At 43.5% G+C, this 18366-nt stretch overlaps 1 protein-coding gene across 6 annotated transcripts in view; it reads left to right on the top strand.

The window, feature by feature from the left end:
* Positions 1–192: 192 nt before the first annotated feature.
* ENAH (ENAH actin regulator) overlaps positions 193–18366 on the top strand; it is a 78532-nt gene continuing 60358 nt past the window's right edge. For 5 of the 6 annotated variants that reach the window (XR_013392160.1, XR_013392159.1, XM_077925618.1 and 2 more), the window contains exon 1: positions 17443–17501. Coding sequence is in view for 4 of the 6 variants with exons in the window: in XM_077925618.1 (XP_077781744.1) it covers positions 17455–17501 (47 nt within the window). In the remaining 2 variants the exon portion in view is untranslated. Of the gene's footprint in view, positions 499–17442; positions 17502–18366 lie in introns of those variants that run through there. The other variant, XM_028724525.2, reaches the window with a different exon arrangement.

Here is an 18366-nt window from a genome sequence, read left to right as displayed (position 1 = left end):
GGGAATGCAGAGCAGCCAAGGAGGCGGGGCTTGCTCTGCTCCGCCCCCTTGGCGTCCCCCTGCGTCCCCGCCCCCCCCATGCAAGCCGGCGTCTCGAGCAAGCCGCTCGCGCGCTGCCCCCCGCGTTCCCGACGCTCCCACCTTCTCTTGTTCTCCCCTCCTCCCGCTCCTCCCCCCCCCCGCGTGCGCCATTCCTCCCTCCCCCCTCCCTTTCTTCCCTCCCTCCTTGGACTCCCCGCTGTGGTCGGGTTGGGCCAAAGCAGCCGAGCCGGAGGGCGCAGGCAAGGCAAGGCGAGCCAGTCTCAGGGTTGCCAAGGCAGGGACTGGCTGGCGCCTGCGGGGGGACCCCCCTTCCCCGCTGCTGCTGCTCCTCTTCCTCCTCCCCTCCCTCCCTCTGCACTCGTCGCCTATTGAGAACGACCCAGCCGGCTCCTGAGGAGAGAAGAGCGAGGAGCGGGGGGGGAAGACGCCCCCCCGGCCCTTGGGCAGCAACATGAGGTGAAGTGTGTGCGTGTGCATGCATGCATTTGTGTGTTTGGGGGGGGGAGCCTTTTTGCTCTTTCCTCCTCTGCAAGGAGGGGAACCATTATGCCGAGAGGGGGGCCTTGTGGGTCCGTGTCCATGGAGGGCTTTTTTTGTTGTTGTTGCGACGGTTTGGGGTGGTGGAGGAGGGGGAAGAGGTTGCAGCCGAGAACGGGGAAGCCTTGCGCGGGTGGGTTGAGGAAGGGCCCCCTCCCGAGTGGAGCGACTGAGGGCTCGAGGGGGAAACCCCGACGGGGTGGGCATGACTGAGGGGGGGGGGGTCGTCTTAGTAGGGAAGCCTCGGGCGGGATATGGGAAGTGTCGGCCGGTTTGGAGGGTAGGAGCTGCGGCGAAAAAGCAGGGTTGTGTGTGGGGGGGGAAGGTTTCTTCTCTCACCCCCATGTTTTTCCTCTCTCCCCCTCTCCCCCCCTTCCAAATTTTGCATTGGTTTCCCGCGGTGTTGTAGTTGCATGTCCTTCTCCCTATCTCCCCCCCCCCCCCCGCATTGTTCTTTTCTCTAGAATGGGGGGAAGTTTGCGTGTGCGTGTTTGCCGGCAGGAGAAAAAGAAAAGGGATTGTGCTGATGGTGTGACCATAGGGATAATAATGGCTCATCTGGCGTGCAGAGCTTTTGTTGCAAGCAAGGGTTGTGGAAGAGCTTTTGGGGTGTGTGGGGGGGGGGTTGCACAGAAAGGAAGGGGGAAAGGTGACACTGGTTCGTTTGGAGGGTTGAAAAACCACCTTTATTTTCTTCGGGAGGGGCAACTGGAGCTGGAGGGAAGAGGACGGGCTATTTTCGGTGCCCTTTATTCGCGGTTAAAAGCAAGGCATAGAATCACCTATCTGTTCGCCCCAGCTACAGAATTCAAGGCGTAGAAGTGAAAAAGAATCTCTCTCCCCCCCCCCCCCGCTCCAATCTGAAATCGGCGTATGTTGCATTGCAGCAGCCCCTGCTGGGTTTTTCTTTGTGTAATCGATAAATAGGAGAAAATCACATACACAACACTAGCAATGACGAATATGTGTTTGGGTGGGTTTTCTGTTTTTGCTTTAAAAGGGGCTTCTTCACATATTGTCAGTAGTGAAGTGGGTATCTCCCCTCCCCCACTCCCATGCCTAAACGGTTTTTAATTTCTGTATTTTATATTCTTTCACCACTTTGACGCAAGACTTTGAACAGGGGACTTGCTAGGCTGTTGACCAGGCTCCAGGGGGACCCTATCCTTGTAGTTTAAACTATTGGGATCGGGACTAAATTACTCCCCCCCCCCCAAAAAAAAAAATGCTTGTCACTGTATTTGAATTTCCTTTGTGTTAAAGATTAATGACCAACAGTTGCCAAGCCCTTTAGAATGTAATACAATAAGATTCACATGATATGGCCCACCACTTCTTTTAGTGAGACAAAATGTCAAGTAACTTGACTTCACCAGGAATTTTAAGTACTTTCTTCTGAAAAAAAAGTTTAGCAGAGAACGTACATAAACTGTGCAGTCTTGGCAGCCTGCACCCACGTTTAGTACTTCTCATGGCTCTCACTTGGTCCGTTTATAAATCTGTGGTTTTGTTCATTCATTTCATTGTTGGGTGTCCTCCTAGTGTGTGAGCGAGGTATAAATGTATTTTACAAATCCTCTGCGAATATATTGAGGAAACCAGCTATATTTATACAACGCACAACCAGAAAATGCCATATATTGTGTGTTCTAACTGAATTAGAGCTGAGTGCCCTATGTATTTGTTTACCTTTAGTTCAGTATAGTATGGATTACATATTAGTGTTTCTGAAATCTTCCCATTTACTTTTCCAGTGGTGTGTATTAGTATATTAGAAACAGATTAGAAATTATAATATTCTTATATTTGATGTTCTAAGTTCAAATATCAGAATTTCTACAACTTTTGTTTGCATTTGATTGTGTCTTAAAATGCCCAGATACTACAGAGATTGTTTTTTTTTTTTAAGGATGGTTGTGAGTTCTTTTGTGGAGACACTAAAACCCTTTCAAAAGTGCCTCCCATTAATTGTAGGGTATGTCTGTAATGTGTTGAACACATGGCAAAAAGATGTATTGATATGTGTTCTAGTGTTGGTGTTGATGGGCTACTATGTATTTAAACATATGTCAGCTAGTTGAAGTAAGCTGTATTCCTGGCAAACATTTCTTCAGAAGTGAGGGCATTAGTACGCTAAATTGGCTGCCCTTGATTTATCAGTCATTTTACCGTACAAACTTCTTCCAGCATAACTTGCACAATTAGTTTTCTTAAACTTTAATATTTTCAATACTTTTAAAAGGCTAGAACGTACGTTCTTTGGATTATTATTGCAAGTATCAAGGTCCTTAATGCACACGAAAGGTTTTAACTAAGCAAGTACATGAAGGGGGAGCAAACAAGTTTGTTACTATTTAAAACACATACGGTACTTTAAAAAAGTATTCCGTGATCTATTGGCTAATTTATTATTATGAGCATAGAATTTATCCTAGCCAGAACACAACTGTTTAGTAGTGACTTTATGTCCCTGCTGTATCTTTAAGTGGTATTCAAGTTTTGTGGCCTATTGTTCATAATGGGTTGATAATACCAGTTTGAAACAATAGGTGCTGCTATAACTATATTCATGTACAAATAATGGCTTTGAAATGTAATTTAATATAATAGCAATGCAATATTATAAATGTAAGTTAATATAATTATATAATGGCAAGTTAATATGTATGAAACAAAACAAGAAGAGCTGTTTTAAAACCTCATTTATTCTGTTAGCATTTACAGGAACATCTTCTGTGGCATGGTCCTATTAAGCCAGTGTCATGAATTCGCAGAAGTATGGACTGAGTGTTTTCCCTGGAAGTAGTGAAATCACTATTTCTATTCAGTACAGATATGTAATGTAGCAAATTTGGTTTTGCTCTGGTTTAGAACTGCAAGTCACCATGGGAATTGGGGCAGGAGGACTCCTGATTCTCAGTCTCATTGGTCTACTCTGGAAGGATTGTGAAGACAGTACAAGAAAAGAGTGTATAGTCTTTCTCTCCTCTCCTCTTGGTTGCTTAGGATTCTGAAAAAATGAAACGAAGTCAAGGAGATGCATTGCTGTGGGCACTTAGACAAGTAGGCCAGTCAGGTGGGTGACCTCCCTCCACTTTGCCATCTTGGTAAATGTTGTATTGTGTGAAGTGTTGGGGAGATTATTCATCTTCTAGTATGGTGAAACATTGAATATTTTTAGTGGTTTTGACCACAGGCATGAATATACGCAGTTGAGGAGTTAGATAAAGCCATTGGTGTTTTAAATTCAGTTCCTTTGCAACAATTACTGTTGGTGCCTTTGAAAATGGTTATGTCTAATGTTGTCCCAGCGCCTGCCAACCTAGCAGTTCGAAAGCACCTCCGGGTGCAAGTAGATAAATAGGGACTGCTTACCAGCGGGAAGGTAAACGGCGTTCCGTGTGCTGCGCTGGCTTGCCAGATGCAGCTTGTCATGCTGGCCTGGAAGTGTCTGCGGACAGCGCTGGCTCCCAGCCTATAGAGTGAGATGAGCGCACAACCCTAGAGTCTTTCAAGACTGGCCCGTACGGGCAGGGGTACCTTTACCTTTTAATGTTGGTAATACTCAATATCTTTCAGTAATAATGTCTCTTAATATGAACAAGTACTGCAGAGTGGTGGGATAACATGTTTGAGTCAAATCTGAAGTATTTGTAAAGCAGTCTATATGAATAGCTGGTTTTTTTAGCTTTCGTTATCTGAGCGATCAAGTGCTGTAGACCATTGTGAGCTTTTGCACATGTTGAAATAGTAAGTAATTTAGAGTCAAGGAGGACGCGGGCGGCGCTGTGGGTAAAAGCCTCAGAGCCTAGGACTTGCCGATCAAAAGGTCGGCGGTTCGAATCCCCGCGGCGGGGTGCGCTCCCGTTGCTCGGTCCCAGCACCTGCCAACCTAGCAGTTCGAAAGCACCCCCGGGTGCAAGTAGATAAATAGGGACCGCTTACTGGTGGGAAGGTAAACGGCGTTTCCGTGAGCTGCGCTGGCTCGCCAGATGCAGCTTTGTCACGCTGGCCACGTGACCCAGAAGTGTCTCTGGACAGCGCTGGCCCCCGGCCTCTTAAGTGAGATGGGCGCACAACTCTAGAGTCGGACACGACTGGCCCATATGGGCAGGGGTACCTTTACCTTTAATCTGAGCGATCAAGTGCTGTAGACCATTGTGAGCTTTTGCACATGTTGAAATAGTAAGTAATTTAGATGTCTTAGTGCATTTATGCAACTAATAACATGTATGAAAACTTGGTTATAATATGGATCTAGGCAATACAGAGGCTATACAAAAGAGAAGCATTTCAGCAATAAAAAAGCAATGTAGAATTTTTCATTATATCTGGGTACAGAGCATATGCATTGCTTCCTTTGGACTCAGGTTCATTAAGTGGTGTTGCTTGAATGAACCAATAATGGGCCATCTTGAAGATATATGTATCATATTATATAACATGTCCAGGGATATTTCTTACTTTGTCATTTGAAATATGATAAAACCAAAGCTTGAGTTTGAGTATGGTTTCTGAAACATTTCCCCCCCCCCCTTCTTTCCTCACTAGTGGTTTCAATCAGATGCCACAGTTAGCCACAATCTGCAGATAAGCAAATGATTCTGTGTATGAGCTACATTCTGGTTTTACTCCAAAGAAACCACAGTCTGAAGCCTAGGTTTGTTATTTGCTTTCTGATCATGGATAAGCAGTGTCAAAGTTGCTGCTTCACTCCTCCCCCACTCTTGTACCTGGTGTGGCTTATTGTGTCATCTGGACCTGGACTTGTGATTTGTTTATTTCCAAATAACCATAAGGCAGAAGCCAAGGTTTGTTCTTGACTTACCACTTATGGTTTGTTTGGGGGCAACAAACTGCAAGCTTGGGTTCAGATAACTCAACAAGCCAGACTATGGTTTGTTCCCAACAGCATGAAAAGAAATGGGAGAAAGAATGAAGAATGACACAATTTAATCAGCACACTGCTTGTTCATATTAAGCCTTTGGGTTATAGTCAGCTAAATCATTGTACATGTGGAATGACTTTGAGGATAACGTATCCTCCCCCTTCACACCACCCACAATTCTATTTCAGAGGGTTAGGGGGGAACCCCAAGAGCAAATTCTAGGGCAGCACCCCCTACTCAACCCTATAAAAAGCATTATACAGAATAGTGGTTGCACCACCCACTAAGAAAGAGAATGACACAAAAAGAATTCGAAACAGTAGCAATTAATTACACATTTATTAAAAATCCAATTAAAACTATTTAGCTTAATTCATCAAAATTGGTGAACTTGATCCAGGGATGCCAGCCTTTCAAAGTCTTAAAGTCATTTATGTATCCAGCACCTCCCTGCTGCCCCTTTGCCTCTTAGCATCCCCCAGGGTCAAAGGGGGGTCCATCTTTTTGAGTCCACAGCTCCCTTGACTAACTACATTCTTTCTGTGGCACCCCTGTGGGGCTCAGGAGCCCAGTTATGTCACCCCTTACCTGCAAAGCCGGCAGCCCCTTGCCCCTTTTCAAATAGCCTCCCTTGTGGAGTGTTCCGTCAGTTTCTTCTCTCTCCTTGGAAGTCCTCCAGGCAGCCACTGCTGCCGCCCTTGGTCTCTGAGCTGCCCCCCTGCCCCAAAGAGAGGTGCCTCCTCACACTGCCCTACAGGGGCCTGGAAAGCACCCCCTGGCCAGCCCCAGAGGCACCATTCACCTGGGGAGCTTGTAGCCAGGGCTGCTGCAAGAAACAGCTGCACAAGCCTTTGGGAGGTAGAGACACAAGAGGGCATCAGAGGAGGGAGGGAAGGAAAGAAAGAAAGAGGGACAGAGGCTAGTGTTGCCCACAGCACCCCTGAACATCATTCAAGGCACCCCAGGGTGCCATGGCACACTGGTTGAAAACCACTGTCCTAGGCAATCCCGCTGTTTCCCAAGGGGTGGTATCAACCACTTTGGGAACCAATGATTTAGTGTAATGTGTTTTTGGTGTAATGTTTCACTGTGGTGTTTGTGGTGTCATGCAGAATTTTTGAGATCATTTATTAGATATCCATTTCCTTGCAGATGTGCACATCCATAATGTGAAATTTCAGCTGAAAGTAAAAATAAGTTTTTGCTAATATGTAAATATGAAATCATTGGTAGTATCAAAAGCAGTAAATTCAGCACATTACAAGAAAACAAACTTCCTGTGTTTTTTCCAAAGAAGGTATTTTCAGTTACTTTAGAACAATCTGATACTCTGTTTGGGACACCAAGGTGCTTCATGTTATTTTAGAAATGTAATTTATAACTTGTGTCTATGTTTATACATTTTTACCAAGCTTTAATGCAATGTCTGATAAAAGGAGAGAAGACCTTACCAGAGGGTGGCAACAGTACAAACAATATAAACTCAAAGTGTGTTGAACATATTATTGGCATGACCATATAGTCATACCATAAACTGAAAAATCAAATAGTAATACAACTTGGGGAAATGTCAGTGTTGCTTGTTCCTGGGGAAAATAGGTTTACCTCACAGTGGTTGAGAGCACAAGAGTCTTGTTTCCCCCCATATTAATTATTAGGATGAATGTTTGAATCCAGTGCAGATCCTAGTGGCATTTCCTTTTGGTTCTATAGTGGGCTAAATGTTTGACTTGAATGGCCCTGCTATTTTCAGTCATCGTTTCCCGCTTTAGGATTTTTTTTTCATACGATTATAGACATTTGGGAAGCTACCTCATACTGAATCAGACCATCTAGCTCAGGATTGTGTATACTGATTGGCAGTGATTCTCTAGAGCTTTTTTCCATCTGGGCTCTCACTCAGTCCTGCCTGGATAGGCTAGAAATTGAATGTGACACATTCTACATGCAAAGCAGTTGCTCCACCACTGAACTATGGTCCTTTCCCCCTGTTAGCCTCTGAGGGAAGTGTGCCTGTTGATTTTTTTCAGAAATGTGACATGCAGGGGACAGAGATACAGACTAATGATACCTTCCTAGGAAGTGCTTTAGTCCATTTGTTGAGTCCACAATGATGATGTTGGATCCGCAATGTTTGATGCTGATGTTTTTTACTGCTCAGCTGTCTGATGCCCTTTTAAGTCGATGTGACGTACTGAATTGGGGTCTTATATGTGCCATATGTAAAATAAAATAAATAAATAAATAAATACAGTGGTACCTCTGGTTGCAAACGGGATCCATTCCAGAGCCCCGTTCGCAACCTGAGAGGAACGCAACCCGTGTCTGCACGCGTGCGCGGGTCATGATTCGCCACTTCTGCGCATGCACATGAAGTCATTTTGAGCATCTGCGCGAGCAGCAAAACCCAGAAGTAACCCGTTCCGTTATTTCCGGGTCGCCGCGGGATGCAACCTGAAAAGATTTAACCCGAAGCGTCTTTAACCCAAGGTATGACTGTATGTAAGCATATGCTCTCATCAGTGAATTATCTATGATTTTTCAGGAGTGCATGGCCATAAAAGTTCAAATTCAACTGTACTGGTAAAACTTCAGTGTCACCTTGACATTGTCTGTGTTCAGTCATACATTCCAACCACACCTTGATAAATGAACCCCAGGATCAAATCTGGGTTGCAGTGCTAGTCAAACGTTGATTCAGATGTAATGAACGTCCAATGAAACAGGCCCTGGCAGTTTTATTCACCATAGTGAATTGTCGTTTGGTGAGCATGATGAGCAAGACTTCTTCACATACTTGAAGCGCGGCAGATAGAGAGGTGGGTGGGGATTGTCTGGCAGGTTTCTGGTCATCCTGCTTCCTTCCTGTGTCCATGTTTGGGTGTTTGGCAACTGCATTGCAAAGTTTCCAGAGCCCCACTGATTCCATTTTCTGGAGCAAGAAAGAGAGGGATGCTTTTGCTGCTGTGCAGAGACATGCAGAGCAGTAGCCCAGTTCAAGCTTGGCTCGATGTTTTCAAGCAGGAAAGGGGGGTGCAGAGGTCTTCTTTGCAGCTGCTGTTGGTATAGGGCCAACAATCTGGCAACAGTTTCTGGCTTGGTTACAAATTCCAGTCAAAAAATTGTGGACTTTGGAAGAAGCTCAGACATAAAGTCAAACATGGGTACCTCTGACTTACCTTATTTTAGCTGTGGTTTAATATACAGTGGTACCTCGCAAGACGAATGCCTCGCAAGATAAAAAACTCGCTAGACGAAAGGGTTTTTTTGTTTTTTGAGCTGCTTCGCAAGACGATTTTCCCTATGGGCTTGCTTCGCAAGACGGAAATGTCTTGCAAGTTTGTTTCCTTTTTCTTAACACCGTTAATACAGTTGCGACTTGACTTCGAGGAGCAACTCATAGAACGCGGTGTGGTAGCCTTTTTTGAGGTTTTTAAAGCTTTTTGAGGTTTTTAAAGCTTTTCCAAAACTTTCCCAACACCGTGCTTCGCAAGACGAAAAAAATTGCAAGACGACAAAACTCGCGGAACGAATTAATTTCGTCTTGCGAGGCACCACTGTAATGTCTGAATTGAAGAACTATAGTTGCAAACTGGAATTGAAAGCCATGTGTTGAAGTGGATTTGAAAAACATGGTTGGTTTGGCATAATGTTGAATTGACAAATTGCAGTTGAGGCAATTTTTCTACTTCCAAAAACTGCTTCATTGTAGAGATGGGGAGGCAGAAAAAGCAGACAAACGCTGTAAACATGATTAGACCAATGGTTTATCAACTTATACCATAGTTTGTTCTAAACTGGTTAGCATGAAGCAATGCTCTCCCCAGGGATGTTTGCCTGGCAACTTCATTACATATCTTTAGGCACCAAGCAAAAACATTTTTCTATAACCAGGCTTTTGGCTAATTAAACATTCTATAACTTTCTATAGCCTTTTAAATGTGTTTTTGGGAGGGGGTATTGGTTTGTTTTTGTCTTGGGTATTCTGTGTTCTCATGTCATATTTTCATGTTGTGAACCACCCTGTGATCTTTGGATGAATGGTGGTGTACAAATTAAATGTCTGTCTGTCTGTCTGTCTGTCTGTCTGTCTTGCTGGTCTGGAGCTATACCAAAACAAGTTCTTTTTAAAAATAAAATGTGTATGTGTGTGTGTGTGCGTGTGTATGTGTATGCATTCGAGCACACACAAACATACATATAGTGGGGATACTCAACACCATGGTTTGTGCAAAAGTGTTTCCCTTTGACACGGACAGGGATAAAAATTCCTTTTCAAGCAGACTTTGGACTGGTTAACATCCTATATATACCCTTTTAAATCTGTTTGTGGGTGGTTATTGGTTTGTGGGTGTTTTTTGTTTGTTCTTGTTTTTATTATGTATTTTGTGTTTTCATACTGTATTTTGATTTTGTGAACCTCCCTGAGATCTACAGATGAAGGGCAGTATACAAATTTAACAATAAGAATAATAGAATGTTTTGCCCTGCAATTACTTCTGGAAGGCCTTAGACACTTGGTCTTCATGCTGTCATGCTGAGCTAAGTCTAGGACTGTGACTCTCATCTTAAATGAAGCAATTGTGTTGTGGAACGGAGGATTGCTACCCAACTGCTACTCAGTTCTTCATCTCCAAATTTGTGAGGGAGGCTGTCGTTTGCTACATCTGCTATTGAGCAGTGAAACATTCATTGTCATGAGTGAAAATGTGAAAGCAAAGGTGTAGAGCGCATGTGTCGCATGCTGAAGGCCTAGGTTTGATCCCCAACTTATTCAGTTAAAAACAAAACCTTGGCTAGTAGGTTCTCCAAAGGACCTCTGCTTTCAAATTATAAAACCATTCCGAGGGAATTTGCATTGGCATGCTTGATAATAATGTTGCAGGCAATATACCGTATATATATAATATACTGTCCTGATAAGAAGTAGTGGCTTGTGCAGTTCCATTGTCTTACAGAGCAAGCATGTGCAGATGTCGGGGTTGAGGGATCCAACTTGTTTTTGTTTGTTTGTTTTTGTTTACTAGAACTCTTAAGATTCACCAATCCAGAGCTGGGTGGAAAATGATGGGTTTGGAGTCAGATACCAAATGGTGACCCAAGGGACAGTGTTTGTTATCCATGCCATGCCATGAGCTATATACAGTGTTGGCGCATCACATGCGCATTTAACTTGCGCTGAATCAATTACATGTGCTCAACTCCAGCTTGTAGCTTTCAGCGTTTAGTTTCTCTCCAGGGGTCCCCAGTGCCAGCTCCCTTGGCTGCGGCAACCAGCAGGGAAGTTGTGGTGCGGGAGAGACCAAGGTGGAAGGGAGGAGGAGGAGGGTGGTGGCAGGGAGAGATGCAGGCTAAAGAAAAAAGCTAGAATGGATGGAGCTGGCACTTCTGTCTGCATTCCTCTGTCTCCTCCCTTCCACTTTGTCTCTCCTCCTCCTCCACTGCAACCATTGCCCAGAAGGCTGCCACTGCCACCAAAGCTGATCACCCCACTGTCATGGTCATCAGTGAGGGAACTGGGTTACTGCTCCTGACTCTCACCGCAATACCCCAAAGAGGAGGGAAAGCAATATGCAACTGCCATGTGTGGAGGAGTGAAGGGGAGATAGTGGAGACACTGAGAGGGCTTCATCCCGCCACCTTTCCTGCCAGAAAGCAACCAGGTAAATTTTGGCTATGCAGTATGTGAATTTGTGTATTCATGCTGCCTCTGTAACTGGACCTTCACATATAATGTGACTACTGTACACTATTATCGGTTGACATGCAAAAATACGTACAAATTTACTACAGATCAGCAGGGATCCTAACAGCCTAATATGAAAGAAGAAAGAAGAGGACTTTTGTTGTTGCTGTTGTTAAACAGTTATGAGTTGGAAACTCTTTCACGTCATCTACCGACCCACCAGTAGATTCTGATCTGTCTTTTGCCCATTCATTTTTAGAAGTTGGAATTGGGGGTCATATTTATAATGGGTTTGGCATGACTTATATTGATCACTGAGCCCACTAATGTCATTGCAACTTTGCAAATTGAATGCAGTGTTCACTAATACCAGTCCACCTTTTACTGCATAATTTGGTGGATGTTGGGCACATTCCTTGAGCAATCTGATCACTCTCTGTCAAAGGAGTTTTCCCATTTGCCAAAGCGAATTCATTTGGGTATTTTAAAATCTCAGTACTGTAAACAGCTCACTGAACTGACTGTCAGTGTTAAACATTCACTGATAAAATACCTGAGCAGATATACTATTATACCCTGCATCTGAGTTACATTTGAAGATCATTCAGAAATATCAGCTGATCCAGAATATGGAACACCAGTTATTAACTGGTCCTGGCCAAAGAGAGCAAACTGCACTGATGTAATAAGAGTCCCATTGATTAATAGGTTTTCAGGTGCAATTCAGTTGCACTGTTTTGTTTTAAAAAAAGTATCTACCGTATATGTTGTTTTTCAGACTCAAAAAATCACAATACAATAGAAATATAAATTACTAAATGCAACATCAATAATAGATAAAACATATAGCATTAAAATCCATTTACCGTATTTTTCGCCCTATAAGGCGCACTGGCCCATAGGACGCACCTCCTTTTTTTGGGGGGGGGGGGAGAATACAAAAAAAAATATTTTTCCCCCCTCCAGTCGCGGGGCTGGGGCGGGGGAAGCCCGAGCTTCCCCCAACCCCAGCCCACAGAACAGGCTGCTGCCCGCAAGCCTTGCGAGCCCGCGGGAACTCCCGCCGGGCGTGCAAGGCTTGCGGACACCTGCCCAAAGCACGGGGCGTCCTCCGGAGGACGCTTCGGGCTGCAGGCTGCCACCCCAAGCCTTGCACGCCTGGCGAAACCTCCCCCCGGGCGCGCAAGGCTTGCGGATATCTTCCTGAAGCGTGGAGAGCGAGAGGGGTCGGTGCGCACCGACGCCTCTCGCTGTCCAGGCTTCAGCAAAAGCCTGCATTCGCCCCCGGGCGCGCAAGGCTTGCGGACATCTGCCCGAAGCACGGAGCGTCCTCCGGAGCGCACCCCGTGCTTCGGGCTGCAGGCTGCCGCCTGCAAGCCTTGCGAGCCTGGCGGAACCTCCCCCGGGCGCGCAAGGCTTGCGGATAGCTTCCTGAAGCGTGGAGAGCGAGAGGGGTCAGTGCGCACCGACGCCTCTCGCTGTCCAGGCTTCAGCGAAAGCCTGCATTTGCCCCATAGGATGCACACACATTTCCCCTTCATTTTTGGAGGGGAAAAAGTGCGTCCTATAGGGCGAAAAATACGGTAACTGTAACAACAGTGGAGATGACAATTAACAATGACTGCAGCAGGCAAAAGCCTGCTAGAATAGAAAAGAGTTTTACCAGCCAGTGAAAGAAAGAGGGGATTTTGGTGTTCCTGAAAATAAAAACTGCATCACTGAATGGACCATAACAAAGGATTCAAATTAAGCCCCATCACCCATCATCTAAGAGTGCAGGGGGGGACAGGCCAAGAGTGTGCCTTGCAGTGTGGGTGGGTCTTTGAATTGAGAGAAGCTGTGGAAGTAGTTTTTAAGGTTGAGAAACTCCTTACAGCTACAATTTTGAGCACCCTTAACAAGCTACAGTTCCAAGGATTTTTTTTGGGGGGGGGATGTTGCTGGTTAAAGTGATATAAGACAGCTTTGAGTATATTGTGTGGATGTCAGTTGTGTGTTCTAGAATCTAGATCATACATTCATGCAAACACACTTGTGTATACTTGTACTTGACTGATACATGTAATAATATATCTTTAGTTTAGAGACATGGTACTCCAAAGGGAGATTACCCTTTAAGTCATAATATATATATAGAGGAAGTCAACAACAAACCAGAATTCAGAATTTTAAAAATGTAGAATTTTATTACAAGTTAAGATATTGATTAATATAAAAGTTGTTACAGAATGAAAAAGGACTGATTAATCAAGTAGCATTAAAGTTGGATTGGCTGCTTAGTTGCAGCTAGGGCAGTTTGAGGTAGGAAAAGCCCCTGACCAAATAGAGGGAGAGATGGCAAGAGATACAAAAATAAATAAGTGGAGCCCAACTGGTATAAGAGGAGGAATTAGATATCATCATCATCATTGTCATTGTCAATTTCATTTATGAATCACTTCCCATGGGGCATGCCAAAGCAGTTTACAGATATAAAACAGTTGCCTATCCAAAAACAATAATAGCACATACATAAAATCAATTCAAATTCAAGACAGATACCAACTGTGATAAAGATTTTTGAAGACTCCTTAAAATAGGAATGTCTTTAGCCTGTCTGATATGCAATGAGAGAGTTCAAAAGGTGTCACCATGACTAAAGGCCCGATTCCAATATTGTGCAAAATAGACTTCCTGATAGGATGGTATCTGCAGGATGCACTCTCCTGCAAAGTACAGTGATTGGTTAGGTATGTAGGGGATGAGATTATCTTTTGGAGAAGTACACATTGCTAATGCCAGTGGGAATAAACTTAGAGCGGAAGAAAAGAGCAGAGTTCAAAAGGAAAGGGATGCTTCAACAAGGTCCTTCTAGATGTGAGAGGAGGAGGTGGTGGGAGTGAGCCTGGAGTTCATCATTAGCACCAGGCTGATTAATGTCCCTGGACTGGCTGGAGCTGTGGATGTCCAAGCTATGCAAGTCCCTGTGACCTTGTGAAACGTGCTTGAGTATCGCTGGGAGAGGAAGCACGTTCCACAAAATCTCTTAACTGAAGCAAGTTCAGAACAACAAACCAGAACATGGAAAGGAATATCAAGGAGCAGGGAAGGAAAAGGGGACCAGGCTAGCTAAATAAAGGAAGAAGGTTGGAGCAGCCTGTCCAGTGAAGTAATCCTCTTCCTAGACCCATAGAACAGCCCATCCAAGAATGTGTCCAAGGCTCACCATGATGGGGGCTAGAGCAGCCTGATCTGAACCAAACAGTTGAACTTCAAGACTGAACACGGAAACCTAGGTGGACACCTATTGCTTAAATAGGCCAGACTACACCTGGTGAGAATTTCCTCTCATGATCCAGAAGTGAAAGGGTCTTGATAGGTGACAAGGAGTTGCCATGGGTGCGGAATGGATGCAAAAAAACGGTGGTAGTGATTTACAGGTGACCTGTTAACTGCAACCAGGCTCTCTGGAGAATCGAATTAAAAGTGTGCTTTTGGATAGCTTGATTAAACTATGTGTTAATCAAAACTAAGATGAGGGAGACATATACATGTCTGGAGCTACTGGTATGCATACTTAATGAGAATATTTCATTAGCTGAGGTCAGCAAATACAAACTAATTTAGAGCACTGGAAAAGGTTTTGTATGGGTGCTTCTGGGAGAAGTTCTTCCTTTACTAGTCTTTCTCTGGAGCCAACTGAAGAAATTTTATGCTCTCAAAGTAGTAAAGGAAGCTTAACTCTGATACCAAAATAAGTATTGCATATTTCTGAATTTACTAAAATGTCCATTAAAAAAAAAACACCACACTTTTCGCCCCTCCTATGGATTCATAATTTGTGGAAATGGTAAATTTCTATGAGGGTGTAGTTATTCTTTAGAATTATTTGTTATCGGAGTAAACTGGGACACAATTTCTGAATGCACTGAAAATGTGGTCTTGTGGGTGTATGGGAGAGTGTCAAAGAGCAGGCTGAGTAGGGAGTTCTGGCAGTGGACAATCAGTTCATTAGATGAACTGCAGCTTTCCTCAAGACCTAGGTTTAGTTTCCTCTACTGCTTGACTTCCCTTTTTTTCCAGAAAGAACTGTAATTTGGCAAATCAAAAGGTTTTCTACTTCCCTGCAGTAGATTCTTGTTGCCATGCAACAGTGTTACTTGGAGCACAATATGTTAAATTGTTTGCTCTGCATATTCATTTTATTCCTCTATATACCTGTTGTAACATCAGGGTTGAATCCTGTTGTGCCTTCAGGTGGTAGAAGAGCTTTTGATCCAGTGGAAGCCTCTGCTAATGGAAGAGGAGGGGATAAGGCTTTTGCCCACACCCCCAGTTGCTCCAGAAGGTTGGAGGCATTGTGGAAGAGAGCAGCGTGGAAGGTGGTGTAGGGAGCTACAGGGGAAACAGGGAATCTCAATTTCCATTAGCCGAGATATCAAGGCTTTTCTGCAAATGGAAGAATTGGACACAACACTTAAATTTGTTAAAGATTGGATACAAGTTTAGATCATTTAACATATGTTATAACCCTGGTTACATAAAAAGACATAGTCTTTATTCTCCGAAGATTGACACACCTGTATAAATATGAAAACAAATGCTGATTTATTCTAGACTATGGGTTGGATCCTAACCATAGCTGTCAATGTTTCCCTTTTTTAAGGGAAATTCCCTTATTCCGAATAGGATTCCTCGCAAGAAAAGGGAAAAGTTGACAGCTATGATCCTAACAATCATTAAGTGGAGTTTTACACGTAGAATAGGTTGGAATAGACTTTCCCACCCACTTCTTGGCAGTTCGCTGTGTCCCTCTGAAAGTCAACTGACCTTCAGGAACAGCTTGCAAGAAATGGTGTGGGGATGCGCTTGACGTTCAGAAACAGGTTTTCCTCCTAAGTCTTATATCAGACAAACTTACCACAATTTGCTGCAACCAGTAGTGTACCTTTTCTAGAGAATCATGGCATTCATTCAGCCACGGAAACTGTGGATTGCATGGTAGAAACTTTTCTAGTAAAACATGATTTTTGTGAAAGAAGCAGACACCCATCACTGTCACCACATCACTTCCATCTAGATAGGTGCCTCATGGTACCTCATCTAAAATCTGGTGTCTTGTACCCCACCTTGTGCTCAAATGAGTTCTATTACAATCTCAGGAAATGAATATACATCTGAAACAAGGTAGAGAATAGAGAAACCTGAACACCCAAGAATGATCCTTATAGGGTAGGGGTGGGGAACATCCAGCTTGTGGGCCTACTTAGGCTTCCCAGGCCTCTCAGTTTGGCTTACAAGGCTATGCCTACGTATCAGTTACCTGACATGATGTCATATGATATCAGGCACAGAGATCTGTTGTTACCTTTGATCTAAGCATTAAGTCAGGAGTGATGAAGCCTTCACCCTTCAGATGTTGCTGAATATAATTCCCATAATCCCCAGCAAGACTGGTCAATAGCTAGGGATTATGGGAGTGGTACTACAGCAGTATCTGGAGGGCTAAAGGTTCCTCACGTCAGCACTAAGTGTTCCCACAGTGCTAAGTTAGGAGATATGGCTCTGCTGCTGGCATTTAAAGAGCAAAGTTGTGCCTACTCCCAGTTTCAAATTTGAATTGTCTGATGTCATGTGATTGACAGGTGGGTGGCCAGTTGTCGATCCAGTCCTGAAAAGGCTGAAAAAGCTTCCTCATCCTTTTACAGAAGCTTGCCTGTAAGAGCAGACAGTCGAGGGATGGTTCAGAGCTGAGAAAAGAGTGTGGCTCACAAGGACTCCTTGGACGGCAGGAAAAGATTATTTTATATTGCCTCTTTACCTTATGATGCTATCCTGAGTATATTTTTTTCTCCTCTTCACATTGGGCTGCACCAGTGCTCTTTAATGGACTGTAACAATATTAAGGATACTCTGTTGGTAGTCTCACAGAGAAAGATTATAATAGCAGCTAGTCTGAGAAAGTGAATGCAAACTTAAAACAGCTTTTAAAAGTCAAAGCTGCTTTTTAATGTTTGATCAATATTGTGTAGATCACAGCTTCAGAACTTCTAAAGCTTTTAACTTTGGTAATTTGCTTTTTTGTAACTTCTGTTTTGTGCCGTGCTAAATCTACTCTTAAATTTCTTTGCCTTGAGAGTTTGCAGCACCTGTTTCTCCTCGACTGGGTGAAACAGACATTTGGGACTCAATGCATGACTGAACAACTGCTTTTTTGTGGCTTAACTTTAAAAGCCCCCTCCCTCCGTGTAAAGTTTTTTTAAAGGCAATTTTTAATCTAAATATTCAAAGCGCTTTAAAAAAATGTATAACTATAGTTGGATGATGGAACAAGTTGCAGAGGAAAACTTGGAGATTGTCATTGACAGGTAAGAGGATATTGGCTGAATATTTATCTGTCTTGGATGGTTTACATACAACATATTGAGCATGAAATCTTGAAGTTCTGGATATTTTTGTTTCAAGTTTTCTGGCACAAGGTATGGTTTTAAGGCAGTGGATTGGAGAAAGGTGAAGGGAGAGGATATATAGCTAGGCTATATCTTGCCTGCTCATTTTTCCATTCATTATTTTTATGACTTTGTTTTTTAATAGATGCATGTTGATACATGATACAACATAAGTAATAAAACAAACTTGAGTGAGGGAAAAAGCAGCTAGCTGCCTTTTAATTAAATTCTACATTTGTCTGGAAGATCATAGGGCAATACCAGTCTGTCTTTAATAAATGTGCTTTGATCTTAAATGCCAGCCCTATCGTTTTGGGCAATAGTACTTTCCCATTTTTGGGTGGAAACTTCATAATGGTATTGAGATGAGGATCTAACAGTTTCTCAGGAGGTTCCTCACGATTTTTGGAAGATATGTTGAGGGCTGTGCCACTGTCTAAAGATGCATGCAATATAGCACTCTGCTATAGATAAATGCTGAAGAATCATTCATGCCAGTGTCTTTGAGAAAGGAGCATGTATTATAGTTCTAGAACTGCACATTCATTTACCTTGGAACGAAGATTCGCTGTTGAGCCGTACCATGTCTATCAGTAGTAATCCAAGAAGGGATGTTTTGTTTCAGTTCCCAGGCAGTGGAAGAATAGTCCTTAACCTGAGGTGCACCATTGTAATCATAATACTACCCAACATAGGAGGTTGTACCTTTGAGTCTTTGTTGACATGTTAAAGAATCTTTCAGCTGACTCTAGGATTACATGCTTCTCTTACAATTTGCTGTCCA

The sequence above is a fragment of the Podarcis muralis genome, chromosome 3 (assembly GCF_964188315.1).
Source record: "Podarcis muralis chromosome 3, rPodMur119.hap1.1, whole genome shotgun sequence".
Classification (NCBI taxonomy): domain Eukaryota; kingdom Metazoa; phylum Chordata; class Lepidosauria; order Squamata; family Lacertidae; genus Podarcis; species Podarcis muralis.
The sequence above is the reverse complement of the archived record's forward strand: the minus strand, read 5'-3'. Positions and strand labels throughout refer to the sequence as shown.